Source organism: Triturus cristatus, chromosome 7 (genome assembly GCF_964204655.1).
Source record: "Triturus cristatus chromosome 7, aTriCri1.1, whole genome shotgun sequence".
NCBI classification, from domain to species: Eukaryota; Metazoa; Chordata; class Amphibia; order Caudata; family Salamandridae; genus Triturus; species Triturus cristatus.
In genome coordinates this window covers 66,641,828-66,658,817 of record NC_140590.1, presented here as the reverse complement: position 1 = coordinate 66,658,817, position 16,990 = coordinate 66,641,828, and the positions used below count along the sequence as shown (strand labels likewise).

The following is a 16,990-nucleotide window of genomic DNA, read 5'->3' as shown; positions in this document are numbered from 1 at the left end:
GCAGGGTAAATAGAAGACCCATTCTTTGTCCCTCTTTCACCCCCTCCCAGAACCTATCACCTACAACAGCGACCTTTGTTTGTTGCTCCCAGACCAATATGGGGTCACAATTACCATCCACACACATAATCATCATTTTGCTTTACTTCCCGCCCCTTTATTTTTCCTCACAGAATTCCATGCTTTCAACTGCTGGAAACTACTATACAACCCAAAAAGCATCTCCCCCGCACTGCCCCTCGTGAACTAACAAGAAAGGCACACATCCTAAGTTCCGTTTCTACCTCCGGTGTTATCAGGTAGTGATGCCATCAGCAGACAGACCACACCATGGACCCAACATTGCTTCCAGCATCATTGAAGCCAAAACTGGTCATACCCTCCTGGATGCAACACCAACTGGACTGCTACTCCTCCAACATAATCCAAGGCTTCCCAGGCTCAGCTCAAATAGAAAGACACACAAGACTGACTGTAGAGCAATCTCCTTCCACAAAAGAAAGGCGCATTTGGGAATCCAGACAACGGTCACATTTCATCACATCCACCTATATATGAGCTCTTTAGAGAACACACTGGACGCACGTCTCAAAACTCAACAGTACAGGCCTCCAGGATAACTTCTATCACACGCGGTCTCCTCACTTCTACTGAGCTGCTCCTCTTATCTTCCCATCCATAGTCTCAACCAAAGCTAGCAAACCAATCACACCACTCTCTACGCCCTGAAGACCTCGCACATTCAACAAAGCACCTAGATCATCAACTAACACCAAACCGTCCCACAGACATCCTTACGGCCATCCAGAGTGCACGGTCCACAATGAGCTTTCACAAACCAACAGCCAAGACACAGCTGACACTTGCTAACAGATGCCCAGTTAACATTAGATGACTCACTATACCTAGTAGCAAAGCAAAGCAATAAAAACATACACACGTACCTCATCCAATTACCACGCTCCACAGAAGCACAGGCATTGTCTGTGAAGTGCAGACATCAAGATAAACCGGAAGGGGAAATGTCAGAGTACGTTAAGCAATGCACCAAATTCCCCAGCTGAGATCAGGTTCCAAATCTCTCCCGCTTTACCTACAGGGAGCAGACAATCAGACTTCATGCCAAAGAAGGGCAGGAGGCGATAAAGTACAAAACAAACAGGAAGTCTGACAATAGCAGACAAGTCAAACTCAGAGCAAACCAAAGTCAATGTAGAAGCAAACACTGGTCCACCCCAAGAGCCCCAACAAACCTTGTAGTGTGTGTGCAAAACAGCCCAACAAGAAAAAGCTCACTTGGCACACACTATAGTTTGGCCCCAAAATCTTGCAGGGAGTCAGGTCCATAAAGCTCGAGAGGAACTATCAGAACACCGAAGCAGAGGGTCTCAGAAAGGGCCGTGAAAAACCTCTGCGAGAAAAAAACACAAGCGAAGATCATGGAAGGGGAAAGATAAAAACCATGACGGAAAGTATTTACAACACAAAGCACACTTTAGGAGCAGTGTGTGAGTGGGTGTGGGAATCACGAAGGCATAAAGTACCAGACATGACCACAAGCCCCACGCAGGTGCCGACGAGTGGGTGCTCCACCACGCTTTCTCAGGACTATAATTCGAAGCTGAAGAAGCAGCTCCATAGCATTGTAAGGCAGCAGCGGATCTCTCTCTCCTCCCTTCCTTCCTCCCCCCCCCGCCCCCGCCGGCCGCCGCCTTCTTCTGCTCCCACGCCACTCCCATCCCAGCACTCCATTCCAATGAGCACAGACTCACAGACACCACGCAATCCCAGCGCATCTCTCATGCTATTACTTCCAGCATGAGAGAAGCGCTGGGATTGGGCAGAGCGGGCCAGTTTCACGCTTAAGCATGGACTTGGGTCTGTGCCCTGAGCACTGCACATTTCTCCAAGGAACAGCCTGAAGATATCAAAGTACGCTGCATGTCTGTCTGGCTGTCCTCAGATGACTGGCCAAATCGGCATGCATACTTTCCGTGCCTGCCACTCCTCCTCCCATCAGCTGCTGATGCCGTTATATGACCCTGCCCTAGACTCCCGACTGCAAGTGAAAAATAAAATGGCAAAATAGTTTATTGTAATTTTATTTTTTGTTCTATCTGCTGTATTTCTGCAGTGGGGCTGGCGGAGGAGCCGCCCCAGTTCTAAGGGCCCGTTTATAATTCAAAATGGGTCCAACAGACTCAAGATCCCCAGTGTGAGACCATCCCTTTATTTACTTATATTCCTTCACTGACTTTGACCCAATATTTGAATTACATCATAAATTATAGACTACCCATTACACGTACACGAGTAGCATTTCCTACCATCTAGGTAGATTAGGGCATTATTACAAGGTCCTGACGAATTGCCATTGGCTCGTAAGCAGACCAGGCACGAAACATGTTGACCTGATTAAGACCCTGAGCCTGATTGCTGTCCTCTTTGGTTCATAGATTGTTTTAATCTGACATGAGTTTCCTGCATCAATAGTGAATATTTGGAAAACCATTGCCAATTTTAACTTCTTCTCTCCCAATCTATCACAACCCCTCCTGAGCTGGGGGCAGGGCACAACTCTACTGCTTAACCCCCAGCAGTTTGAGCAGAAAAGATCTCTAGAAAAAAGCCCCCTCTGAGTGGTCTGCTGGGCAAAGCAGCTCCCACCCAGCAAGGTGTGTAGCCCAAGGATGAAGCATGCCACTGCAGTGGGCGAGGGCCTGTGCATCCTATAACGGGATACGACTTCTGGTTTGACCTCTCCCCCTTTTCTAATGAACACCAGTGAGGTATTGACCACTTAACAGAACAGCATACCTTATTACGTGTTATGACCTAGGAACTCAAACACATGAGTTCACTCTTCCCAAGGACTCCAGCAAAAAAAGAAGGTTAAGAAAGGCTGCAGGGGAAACAAGGTACCAAAGCCAGCACTTCAAGGCACCCTAAACACCTACAAGCAGATGCAACAGAGAAGCTCAGACAATATGCAAGAAGCAAACAAAGACAAACGCCTCACAAATCCCAGTCTTGAATGGACATCAGAGGAGCAAATTGTCCAAAACAATATGGACACAGGGCCCATTCCTGCAGTCGTGTCAAACCACCTCAAGTCTGCTTGGAGAAAGAAGAGAGACGCTGTATGAACCACATAGACAAGTTTCAAAGCACATAGTGACAACATAGAGCAACCTAACTCTGAAGGAGTGAGCAGAAAAGACTGAAAAAGTGAGAAGAAACTCCCTGTCAAGTTACAGGAAACACAGGATGGCTGTCTCCAGCAGACGGGAGAAACTGAAGGAATTCTGGATAAAGGTGGATCTTAAAAGGCAGTCGTGTAGGGTGAGGAGTTTAAACTTTTTACTGTAGGTAGGCAGAGGGGTGCCAGTGGTGACACCTAGGTGTAAGGACTGAGGCGAGGAAGAGACCAGGTAATAACAAGGGGAAGAATATCCAAAACTAAGGACACTTCTGAGGAACCTACTCGAATTAGGTCTTGAACAGGGTTAAGGAAATCAAAAAATAAAACATCCTCAGGGAGGATTGTGAAGCCAATGCCCTCGCTAGGCAACAACAGAGATACCGAGGTACATCTGTTCTATTGTCCTCACTGCCATATTGCAATTAATTTGAGTTCTCATGTTTGTAACGTCACTCCTAATTTCAAGTAGCCTCCATCTGCACACTTAGTCACACAAGGATGGCTTGGTCAAGGGGGCGAGAAAGAATTAAATGATAATTTCACAGCACTCACCCTTTGCTCGGCAGGCGCTGCTTCCTCTTATAACAGTCGAGGATCCAGTCCTTGCGCACAATGATGCCCCCCATGGCCTTCACTTGGGCATACTTCGGGGTGTTGGCAAATGCACATCTGGAAAGGTAGAAAACAAGGACACTGAATGTTTCTTTCATCATATTAGCCAAGTAGAAGGTCTAAGAAGAAAGGGTGAATTTAGAGCTGTGACAGGGGCTAGTTGCGAAAACTCGTAACTGAGGTTAGAGTAGGTGGGTCAGGAAAGGCATTTAGAGCAGAACAGAGCTATGTTTGAGTTGGGGAAAGAAGCTGGGGCGCGAAGGGGGGCTGGGTAATGTGAACTGTGAATGGGTAAGGTTAAAGGGAGCGAGGTTGACAAAAGATCATGTTGTGGGAAACTTAAAATAGAGATCTATGAGATTGTCTAGGGCCACTAGGAATGGAGTGGGAGAAATGTAGTGAAGAGAGGTTCTGCAAAGGAGAAGACTGTTTAGAGAGGTACAAGGGGGAGGATGGTCTGTGAAAAGGGTCTAGAGATGGTAGGATGGGCTGTAGCAAGAGGATGTAAAGAATGTTTGAGCAGAGGGCCTGGGAAGGTGGGTGTGTTGGAAGGCATGCTAGGTAGAGAGGCTGGAACCGAGAGCTAGAAGAGGGACTTGTTAGGAGGTCTGAGGGGAAGAGCTAGGGCAGAGGCCTGCGAGGAGGATCACTTGGGAGAGGAGATACTGATAAGGAGGGCTGAGGATGAAAGAGGAGGAGCTGCAAAGGGGGAATTGTGAAGAACAACTCTTCAAGGCAATGAGAGACTGCAACAACCTCCTGCTGGACCCTCCATTACACATTCTATTGACAAAAGTGATACCAGCAATCGCGTCTTTATTCAGAATATAAGCAAAATCATAACCCACATCACCTACTCTAAAGAAACATCCACAGTGCCTCCTGCTCCGCGTAACCCCGGAACAACTCCCCAAATCTGCATCCTTCTAACTGCGCCTTGCAATAGGGCCTCAGCAACATTTTGACATCCTTAAGGCCACCTTCCCCGAAGGTAATGTTCTACCTTCATCCCCGGTAAAACCTATACATACAGACACCCTCACGAACATCCTCAATATCTTCAGCGCTTCTCCTAATCAAGCATCTTTTCCACATGATCTCAAAACATGACAGATACTCCCACTACTGAAGAATCTCACTCGACCCCAAAGATATTGCCGATTATTATGCCACCACCGCACACCCTTTACTATTCAGAAGAACTGCAGAGAAAATGGTCTCCATTCAACTGCCTCCGTTTATCTACAAAACCAGATAAGCAAGAACAACCCTTCAGAAACAGCAATCTATCTTCAGACCATAAAGCACCTCTAAGACCATCAGTCTTCACGCTGTCAAACATGCCCACGATCATGAAAGAGGGCGCCTCGCATCCTGACTACACTAGACTTTGGACAATACTGACCACCAAGACCTGAGCAGTACACTAGATAAACAAACGGGCTTTTACAACATGTACTAACAGTCGTTCGCCTTGTAGTTTGCCTAGCACCGTCAATTCATCCACAGGGGAACCGTACATTTCCACAAACTCCACATGTCCTATGGAGCTCCTCAGAGTTACAAAGTGTATATGGAATCCCTTCAAACCTTTCCTATTGACTGCAGCCTCAAATTCCAACCATATGTCTGCCGCCAACGAACAACTCCACTTCAATATCTCCAAAGTGCTTGAAAATCAGTGCATCAAAAACCGTCTCTATCGTTAATCACAATTCTAAGTCAAGCACTTACATGAATCCAAATCTGACCTAGACAGAATTCCTCCTGCTTGCCACCATCAAACTCTTGGCTTGCTCTCCAAAATGAACCTAAACTGCTTTACTCAGCAGACCCCAGCCCACTGAAAGACACTGTAGAAGCTGTAGAACATGTCAAAGGCTTGAGCTCGTTCGAGCATAGTACTAGAAACCTGAACAAAGAAACTACCTCCTACTGCAATCCTGCATCATCTTCAAGCCCAGCTGCATAACAGACAGGTTTGCAAGAAATGGCACCCCTGTGTGGACTAGGATACCAACAGACTACACCACAAAAACCACAAAGCAGCGAACATCTGAAGAAAGGAATATCTAGCTACTCTCCAAAGATCTGGAAAAACATATCGGTCAAGAAAAGAACTACCCTAACCGCACTGCAGATCAGGAAGGACCTGAAGACAACACTATTTATTTATTTTTTTTAAAAGGAGAATCACCATATTTGAATATTTTGCCTCACTTTAAACAATACTGAATCTCATCCCTTTGTACACACCCTTATTTCTAGCAAGTACCCCATAATGCGCTGGGACAAAGGGCTGGAAAGCAGGACTGCTAGACGAACAGAACGAAGGTCTAAAAAGAGGGAATTAAAAGGACAGACTGAGAGGGGGCCTGGAGAGAAGGGATGGAAAGAAAGACTGGAGGAAAGAGAAGGAAAGGAGAGCTGGAGATCTCCTCTTAAACAATCAAGGTACCATCAGTAGAATCCAGCAGAGACAGCTACAGTGCACACCCCAAGTTATAGCCTTTTACCCGGTACCAAAAACCCTTTATTTCTTTGCTTCTTGGTCGTTACGCTTGAACCCTTTTAGTCTTTCACCTCTTTCTGCGTGGTGACTTCTAAAGATCTGGAAACTCCACTTCAAATGGCAATTGTTGCAATGCATCTGATGTTTCCAAATGGAAAACATTCTCATGTTTTAAAAAGAGGAGGATAAACCTTGGAATGGAGGACACCCATGTTATATTTCATCTACCAGCCCCCCTCCCCCCAACAACATAACCTATATCTGTCCCCTCCACCAAGTCCTACATGTAGCTGGGATACCCCCACCAACACTACACTCTGTGAAACAATACAGGGGAGGAAAAACTAAATATCACAGAGGAATTCAAATTCAAATGTCACTCTGCACCCCTTCCCTCTCTAGGTATCTGTGCCCTCAACCCACAGTAACTCACCTTCCCACCTCTTCACTTACATGAGGTGTGTGCTGTCCACAGTCCAATCAGGTCGGTACTTAGCACCCATCTCCAGGGCCTTGTCGCGCAGCTCAGAGCGGAAGGGGTTCTGGAAGCCACTTAGCACAAAAACAGTGCCTTGCAGCAGCTGTCCAAATGCTGTGGGCGGCTTCTCCTTTTTCACACTGGTCTTCTCTGGCACCACGGGTTTCTTTGGCTGGGCGGCAGATGGCGTAGCGGGTGAGGCAGGCGACTCTGCTACAAGTACAAAGGATATTGTAAACAAAACAGCAGCACACATCCAATGCATACCAACACTAGGATGGAATCCCTGGGAGAAACTGTTCATAGGAGAAAGGTCCTTTATAAAATGCATGCCTATATTTAACTGGAACGTTCCACCCGAGTCTGCACGGCCCACGAATCAAGGATAACTTTTCTTCCACCATTTTGTGACACAAAACTAGCCCACCTTCACAGGATGCCGGGAACTTGAATGGCCTGTGGACACCCTTCCACGTTCATTTAGTTTTACAATGTTTTTATTTGTTGTTAGACATTTTTTATTTTCTGGACAAACTCTTAAATTTACAGAAGAAGAAACACCTGCCAAATACAACCCATTTGTCACATAAAAACGTCATTACCTCCTCTCCATCAATAAAGAGCATCCTGGTTGGACTGTGATCCTGTTTTAGAAGCAGACCACCTTCATTGAACAAATCTTTTAATTTTTCACTTGTTCCACATTGGAGAGACGGTTGCTTACAAAAACACAGAAACCATGATGATGGTGCACATTTTCTTATCCTTCTGTATCTGTACTTCATTTTTAGGTTTCGCCTACAGCACCCTTGCTCTCAGGGAAAGCAATTGTTCTTAAAAAAAAATGAAAGCTTCAAAAGGAGGTTAGAGTCCACACATTACCTACCTTTACTTACCATTGGTTAGCTCCCATGTCACTCTCGTTTCCTTGCTTGCTACTGGTCGGTAGCGCCTCCTCCTCCTCATCTTTGGCTTCCTCCTGGGCTGGGCTTCAATCTTCATCTTTTAATCCCTGCTGTGGAGCATTGAACAAGTACTGCTTCCTGTGGTCAGTGTTCTTCACCTGCCCACAGGCTCCTTAAGGTTGTCTTTTTTTAATTACTTTTCGGCACCCCTGTTCTCTTTCAGCTGCTCACCCCGCCACCTTTGTTCCCCCATCCTCCTCCTTCTTGTTACACTTTTTACAGGTTTACAGAGAAAATTCGATCCAAAGATATTGGAAAGCTTTACACGAGCACCATTTACTTTACACAAGAACACATTCATTTTTAGGCAAAGGGAGTTTCAGACCTTTGCCCAGAATCACAAGATGTTGAGCAGACGCTGAGACTTAAACGTGGTTACCCAGTTCCACAAGTGGCAGTTCTGGCCCTACCACCAAATCTATTTTCAAAATATTAACAAAGTCAAATAGTTTGCACTGAACTATTTAGCTTTATTAACGTGTTTTTAAAGATGTTGCACACCAGTGCTGGCTGCTGTGCAACACGACTTAAAGTGAACAAAACAAGCGCTATGAAGCAGTCAATGCTGGCCGCAATATAGCCCTTGATTTTTATTAACTTCGAGTCATGTTGCACAGCAGCGTGTGCTGCTGTGCAATATCTTATATAACACTGGAGCAGTGGTCGAAGTGGGCGGGATCAGCAGGGCACGGAGTGCCCCTACTTCTTTCATTCAATAGATTCCGTTCCCCTACTTTTGTTTTTTAAAACACGTCCCAGGCCGTAGAAATAGCCAAGGCCTGCTGACAAGGCTCGGCGTTCGTGGGAGGTCGGGATGGGCCGGGTGGGCAGAGAACGAAGAGGACTCGGTCTTTTCCTGTTGCCCAGAGAAGAGAAGGACACTGTCCACTCCCACTCGGCCGCTGTCCCCTTAAAATTTCTTCCTCTTATTCCCTCCCTTTCTAACTCCTCCTCACTTACTGAAAACCATGACTTCAACAAGCAGGGTTCTCTCCCTCTCTTTTCTCCTATCATGTATTTGTTTCCTTGTCAAATGGATCAAAAAAAGGAAAACACTTTTGCTGGAAATGTCGTATTTTTCTGACATTTTTCTATTCCAAAGTATAGCCTTGGTACGGAGAGAAATACAAGGTTAAAAATATGAAAAATAAATAAATAACTAAATAAAGCAAGACAGAGTGGTCGCAAAGTGGCCCGATTGGTTTTATCACACCCAAATATTAGCGCCACTTTACAGAGTTTGCCAGTGAAGCGCTACTTTTGTTTTCTTGTCTTTCTTTGAACAACATTGTTTTCCTGGGGTGGGGAAGGGCGCCAATCCTGGAGGTACTGCAATACCTGGTTATTGGGTGCATTGGAAAACAGAATGCGTACCGCGGCTCTGTGTTCAGTGATGTGTTCTTTTAAAACCATACTGCTCACGTTTTGCAAAGCTATAAGCAATGGACATTCAAACGGGTCCCTTCCGGGCCCTGTAGTCATGTCCTTAACTTTTCAGGCAAAAGCACTCACTGATTTCTGAATAGTGAGTGTAAAAGCGTTAAGGTAACCATGTTGTTCCTGTTAAATTTCACATGTTTTACTTAATCTTGCATTCCCTATGAGTGTTTGCTTTTTCCAGGATGTTGTTACTTTTTACTCCTGTCTAGTGTGTAATTTGAATTGAGTTGCATCACGTTGTTTAGTTCAGGGCAAATTGGACTGTAGTTGAAGGCAGTGCGAGTTTGTCTCAGTGGGACAGTATTGTGTTCAGTGGGGGAGAAGATTTGGCACTATGGTCAGAGCTGCCGAATTTGGAACTGGAGAACCAGGTTCAGCCTTCATGACCAGTCCCCCAGACCACTCTCCTGAGGGAGCACATCCCGAGCTAGACCTTAGAAGGCCCTGCAAGACCTTAGAAGCCCTGGTGTCTTAGCACCAGCAGGTGGACCCTAGCGGTGGCAAGTGTGGGTTAACCTGGAAGGCCTGTCCACCGCAATCCATACTGAAGTTCACCTCCAGTCTTGCGGCAGACGTATGAAGCAGCACACCCTCGAGCAACAGTGACTCTGTCACTGAGGTCACATAGCCTTGAGAAGGGGGCCGCTCCATGGCGGTTCGAATGGTGTGACCACACCGAGCACCAACTTCGGGTAGGGGAGTCGTGTTTGCAAGTATATTATGGTTTTGAAAGCACTTGCTGCCTCCTTCCTGGCCTCCATCACTTTTTGGCAACAATAAAAATGTCATGACAACTCCGGTGATTAATCTTCTTCCTAGAAAGAGATCGGAGTTTTGTCTAGTGGAATTTTTGACTCATGGAAAGCTAGGACAGAGGGTTAATGTACCTGCTGCAACAAACATGTACCATGCAGATCAAAAGGTGCACATAATGTAAATAGGTCAGTGGGCTACTGATTTTGTCACAGAGATCCGTTTGCTACTTGCAGTTTATAAATTAAAATCCCAACATAGAACAGTGAGCTATTAACTGTCATCTAAGAGCTGCATGCAAACTGCAAGGAATAAATGAGAGCGTTTTGTCCCCCCCCCGTCTTTGATTATCCTAATCATGCAAAAAGTGTTCATTTGGATAGAAATCAATTAAGATTTTCAAAGAGAACCCCCAACCATGGTATTACACTTTAAATTCTGAGTTTGTGCTTCTCCAGACCAATTACTATTAAACCATACGGCCAACTAGTATGGTTGTCACGTGACTACCACACCTTGTAGTCCACTGTCTTATGTAAAATTTCCTATACAGTGGTTTACAGATATATGATTGTCTCTGTATAATGTGTGTGATATAAAGTGCTCTGCCACCCTACACTCGTATGAGTGATGATGTAAATCCAATTAAATGCATCTGGGAGAGTGTGGGTATGGAGAATTGAGGGGCACTGTTAAAGGGTGGTAGTGAGTGAATTCGTGGCAGAGGTGGTCATTGGGGGGCACCAACAAACCGTGTTGCACAGGGCGCCACCAGAGCTAAAGCCGGCCCTGCCCTTGAGGCCAGTCCGCCGCACCCATTGGCACCTCCAATGCCCTGGTTTCAGCAGTAGTAGCTGCAGCTCACCAGGTAAGGGCAATGCAGGATTTGCACGCACACAAAACTAAGTTTGAAAACACCACAGTACCTCTGATTCATGCACAAGCAGTTTTAACATGTGCTACCTTTTGGGGCCACTGTAATTATGAAGCAATGGATGACAAAATTATGACGTAGTGTTGACTAAATAATGGAACAAAAAAAAAAGGCTGCAGCTTAATGCAGTATATTTTCTGATACTTTATTATTTTGGCATTTTTACACATGCTAACAGTCTCTGCAAAGATTTTGCCTTATTAGTACCAGTGTAACATACAAGCAGAACGAAGGAACCCCAGCCGAGCACAAGCAGAACCTAATAACCAATCTTTCAAACCATACTCTCACTACAGCGGAGGAAGAGGTCCTCAATAGAGGCCTTGGTTTTTCACCCACAGCGAAACTTGATAAATTCAAATTACACTGTGAATTATCAGAATTCTTTCGCAAGCTTAAACTTAAGGCTTTTTTTGAAAACTCACCTAATAAGGAATCACAACAAGAAGCAAAAGGGGACACCACCCTTAAATTGAAATCAACTTTCATTCCTCCTCCTCACACTATACCAGCCGAACTCATCGCATTCGAACAAGCGATATACAAAGGCATAGAAAATACTCAGGAGAACAAAGGATTTAACAACACTACAACTCAACAGTTCAATGCTATCCGGAGTCTCAAAAACAACAGAGACATTATCATCAAACCAGCTGATAAAGGAGGGGGGATAGTTATTCAAAATCGGGATGCCTACCATCTAGAATGCACCCGCCTCCTAGATGATCCAAAGAACTACAAAATATTGAACGAAGATCCAACTACCAGAGTCAAGACCAAAATTGACATCATGGTTCATGAAGCAGAATCTAATGGCTACATTAGCAAACAAGAGGCATTATTCCTTACCTCAGGTGGTAAAACCATTCCATACTTCTACACCATCCCAAAAATACATAAAAATAAAACACCACCACCGGGCAGACCCATTGTTTCTGGAATAGGCTCATTACTTGAACCCCTATCTCGCTTCTGTGATTTCTATCTACAGCCTCTAGTACAGTCGACTCCTGCATACTTAAAAGATACTAAAGACTTACTGAGCCAAATTAACAACTTGGAATTCAACCCTACTACTTCCATCCTAGTAAGTCTGGACATTGAGAGCCTCTATACTAGCCTACCCCAAGACGACACCCTAGAGGTGCTCCGCACCTCCCTTGATAAAACAATCTGGGAGTACAACACCCCAAAATCATTCATAATGGAATGTGCGGAAATAGCCCTCAAAGATAATTTTTTCGAGTATGAAGGCACCATATTCCTACAACAGTACGGAACTTCCATGGGGAGCACCTTCGCTCCTAGTGTAGCGGGGCTGTACGTGTCAAACTTTGAAGAACTATATATCCTCAACCCTCAGTCAATTTACCATCAAGACATCACGTTCTATAAAAGATACATCGATGATGTACTCTTAATCTGGACAAGTAATAACCAAAGACTCAACGACTTCTTGAATTGGATTAACACACTAGACCAAAACCTGCGATTCACCCACACTACAAGCAAAACTAAAATCACCTTCCTAGACCTGGAAATTGAAGCAAAAGATGGAATACTGATGACTAAAACCCACTTCAAACCAACAGCGAAAAATTCTCTTCTGCATTTCCAGAGTTTCCACCCTAGGCCTCTAAGGGACAATCTACCGTTCGGCCAATATCTCAGATTGCGCCGTAACTGTAGTGATCTCAAAGATTTTAAATACCAATCAGAAGAACTAACTAAAAAGCTGCAAAACCGTGGATACCCAAACAAAGTCATCCACAAAGCACAAAAAAGAGCCCGCAACCAAAATCGTGAAGGTCTTTTGGAACCCAAGATGAATCAGTCAACGATCTTACCACTCACGTGTGTAACCACCTTCAACACCATCTCTAATCAAGTTGCTAAATTGATTCAAAACAATTGGAAAATTGTTACCTCAGGCAAACTACAATGGGAAAAACCTCTATTTTCATACAAGAGGTCTCATAACCTCAGAGACAGCCTAGTACCGACCAGGCCAAAAAAGACATTGAACATGCCTAGTTCAGTTCTGAATGCATGGGGACTTCCAGAAGTAACAGGCCACTACCCATGTGGCAACTGTAGTATTTGTCATCTTACTGAAGCCACAAAAACACTTAATCTTGAACAGGACAAGGTCTGGACAATCAAGAAACATACCAACTGCAATTCGGCAAACGTCATATACCTCATCACATGCCCATGTAACTTGCGTTATGTTGGGATGACCACCAGAAAGGTCAAAACCAGAATCTGCGAGCATCGCAGTAACATCCGCTGCAAACGCAGCACCACCAAACTCACTGAACACTACCTAGCCAAGGGACACACCACCAATGACATGTCATGGGTAGTTATTGAACAACTAGACCCTAGCCCAACTGACATCCAGGAACGTCTTTTTGAAAAAGAACAACGCTGGGTCTACAGACTTTCAACCCACATTACAGGACTCAACGATAATGTACCCTGGAACAGCATACATCGACATTGATCGCTCTATAGTCTACAATTAACCCGTCCTTTGCAAACGCCTTTTTGTGCATTGTCGCCACCACCGCTACTTTTAAATATTTTAATATTATCATACAACTCCAAGTGGCAGCCTGTAACCCCCTGTCAGGTATAGGCATACTTATTCCTAATTGGTAGACTGTGACCCTGTTTTACCCTCCATCCTATTACTTTGGCATATTTCGCCTCTTAGGATTCCTCCTATTTTTCTAGGTTGGAGCTCTTCACAGTGTCCCACTGTTTGGTCTCCTTAAACATTTTAACAAAATGTTTATTCGCTCAGTATCTCTATTTCACTTTTGTCCCACTCGGTGCTCCGCACTCGGGACACCGAGTATGTCTTCTATTTCCATGAACATTGAAGACGTTCTAGTCTCCCCAGCGTCAGCACGCTACTTCCTGTTTGCCGTCCTTCTTAACCACGCCCCACCCGTGCATCGGCGCTGAACAAGCGGAACCGATCGCCGCCCTAGGTACTACGGACCTGTTCTCCCTTACAAACTGTGAGTACTTACTGTTCCACCATGGACCAGTCTAGACCCTCAATACTACGCTGCTTTAACTCCTTGTTTTTAGTAAAGGGCGTTCACGCTCTTACACTCTCCTTGCCATCCCTTCTCCACTAAAGGCAAGCGGAGAATCATACGGCGTTCTAATTCCAGAGGATTCACAACCTCTCTACTCAAGTGAGACTGTATTTTTATGTTTCATGTTGTCTGTCACCTAGCTGTTGTTTGTCTTTCAATTTTAAGCACGAAAGTCTGTCTGCTGAACGGCACACACAGCGGACATAATGTTGATATATACCACCATATAATCAGCTCATTTTTAAACTGCACGTGCACATGACTACTCTAGCACATCAGCTACCAGTGTGCTCAATACTTGCACAGTCACAAATCCACAAACACAACATGTGTATGACCTCGCTATAGGCACGCAAAAAAATGGATAACGATTATGCGCACCATGTGCCCCAATACTACAATAATCACTCACCTACGGATCTCGAGGGGCACATTGTAGCCACGCAAGCCTCTATAGTGTTCGTACACCCTCACCATAGTAGTCTAGTTCGATACCACTAGCCTTCTAATCGAAAGGAGCATGCATTTAATATATATGCATGATTTACAACTGCTCCCCACTTTTAAATTAACTCTTCATTTACAGGTAACCGCGAACGGAGTTACTGTGAGTACCTCATCACCACACTCACAGCACACTTTAGGGCGTGTGCTGATAATTACACTTGGCCTATATATTATTTTTACGGCCATTCACCAAAATTACTTTTACTTCAATTCTGGTTGGTCCTGACGAAAGCCTCTAGAACTATAATGAAGGCTGAAACTAGTTGACCTGAGTTTCTAGGGATACAAGGAAAATAACATTCCTAACCATATCCCCTTCTTTTTTACACTAGTCCTGGGACCCTTAAAATTAAAGTTTTTGCAAAGGGCATTTCCCAGAGACTTTTTAACTCTTAAATCACTTCACATAGCACTTCACTCACTGCTCATAACCCTGCTCCGCTGTATCTCAGGCGTTGTAGCACAACTGGATTGTGCTAGACAATCCAGTTGGGCCCCGATGATGAAGCATGCCACCTACTAGGTAGGTGGGTGAGGGGTTTCCTACACAGCAGTTGTGCTCTCTCTCCTTTCAAAATTGTTTCCCATAATGACAGCGAAAAAAGTTTGCTTTAAGTCATGAAACTTGTCCATTTTGTTTGATCATAACATACAAATGCAGCAGTGAGAAAGGTGATCACGGAGCCCGATCAGCCAAAACCGCTGGAACTGTGGAGCAGAATGGCGGCTGACCCCAGAGGATGGCAGCGGAGCAGTGAGGAGGGAGAAACTGACAGGCAGCTGACGAGGGCCGAAGAGCGCGGTCCCAGGGAGCTGAGAGGCGCGACGCGGCTATAACACGGGTCGAGCTGCAGGCGGTCTGCAAGATGGAACTGCTCCCCCATTGGTAGTGGCGCCGGCTATTAGAACTGGAGCTCGCTGCGTAGGGAGTGCTGGGCACCCCAGGAGGTGGAGAGGGAGAGAGACAACAGCGTTCCCTGCTGGGCCGCTTTAGGGCCTTGCGCGGCTGGCCTGAGGCTGCGGGGCACCCGGGACCACGGAAACCAACAGCTGGGGCGGCGAAAGGCCACAGGTAAACTGGTCCCCCCCATAATATAGCCTTATAGCCTGCCTCAGCGGCTATACCGGCTATTAAAGGCTCGCTTCCACGTTAAAGGCCCGAGACGGTATAACCGTGCTACTAAGGGATACAAGGCTATAAGAACATTCTGCCACTAGAGGGCAGAATGTTCTAACAAATAAAACAAAGGCGTCTCGAAGCTCGAGGGGATTTAAATCCCCTCGAGCTCGAGAGGCCTTTGCAAAACATTGGAATTTTGCTCTGCGGGCCTTACCGGCCCGTAGAAGAATGGAGCATTCCATTGTCGACCATGGAGCTCCCAACATTCCAATGTTCTAATAATGCATAGACACTTCACACCCCCACGGTGGGTAAGACTGCTCTGAAACCCACACCAAGAAACTGGGCAAACCGACTACTGGCGCGCAATTACACTGCAACATGAGTAAACAAATCGACAAACCTCGCACAAATACTAGCCCTTCATCGCACTCAGCACTTTCCTATACCCTTCCGGTGACTATAAACCCCATCTGGCCTTACAGCAGGTGCCGCCATCACTAGAGACTCGTGCCAGGAGGCGCATACAGGCTGCTCAGGGCTCCCGCACCAAGGGGGCCCCTTTATCGTTCTCAGCACTTTTCTGTACCCTTCCGGGGACTGTAATCCCCATCTGGCCTTGCGGCAGGTACCGTCATCGCAGGAGACTTATACCAGGAGGCTCATAAAGGCTGCTTCAGGGCTCGCACAGCGGGGGCCGCGCCAGGGCAAAGCCTGGGCCAAGGGTGGGCCGTCCACGCCAGTCCGAGGCTGGGGTGGGCCTACTCTCTTGGTTTTTTCACCTTGATTCGGGGACATTGGTATTGAGACTCAGCCTTGTGAAGCCAGGTGAAGGTAAACACCTCTAATTTCCCCTAGCTGTGTATATAGAAGGCACATTTTATTATGGGGAAATGAAAACCTGTGCCTGTTCCAAACACAACTGATACTACCCTGGACGGTTTTCTCCAAAAGGCAGTAGATAGAACTGGCTGAGTGGAGACTCATTAGCTCCACTCCAGGACTCGCATGTCTCTGCCACCACGGACTCATGTAACCACAGCTGAAATAGATACTGAAGAGAAGTCACAAGCCCCACTTTCGCCCACTATTATAATCTTGAGTCAGGGTGATTCACGTGCTTTTCATGAGGGAGTGGAGCCTATCTTTTGCCCAACCACTGAAAACACTGCATCTCAAGTTGCAACAGGAGGGAAGAGGAAACATACAGAATTGGCAGGGGTTGACTGAAGGGCCATTCACCGATGGTTAAGAGAACAAAACAAACCCACTTAACCGGAAATGCATGTAGCTCTCATGTGGGAGAGGGAAGAACCACAGGATGATATGGACACTTCTATTGAAAGATTTAGTA

The 16,990-nt window shown here is 45.8% G+C and overlaps 1 protein-coding gene across 2 annotated transcripts in view; it reads right to left on the bottom strand.

Moving 5' to 3' along the window:
- Nucleotides 1–16,990, bottom strand: part of XRCC1 (X-ray repair cross complementing 1) — a 297,807-nt gene that overhangs the window by 103,567 nt on the left and 177,250 nt on the right. For both annotated transcript variants that reach the window (XM_085615657.1, XM_085615656.1), the window contains exons 9-10: nt 6,780–7,017; nt 3,755–3,871 (exon numbers count right to left, since the gene is read on the bottom strand). In XM_085615657.1, the coding sequence (XP_085471783.1) occupies nt 3,755–3,871; nt 6,780–7,017 (355 nt within the window). The remainder of the gene's footprint in view (nt 1–3,754; nt 3,872–6,779; nt 7,018–16,990) is intronic.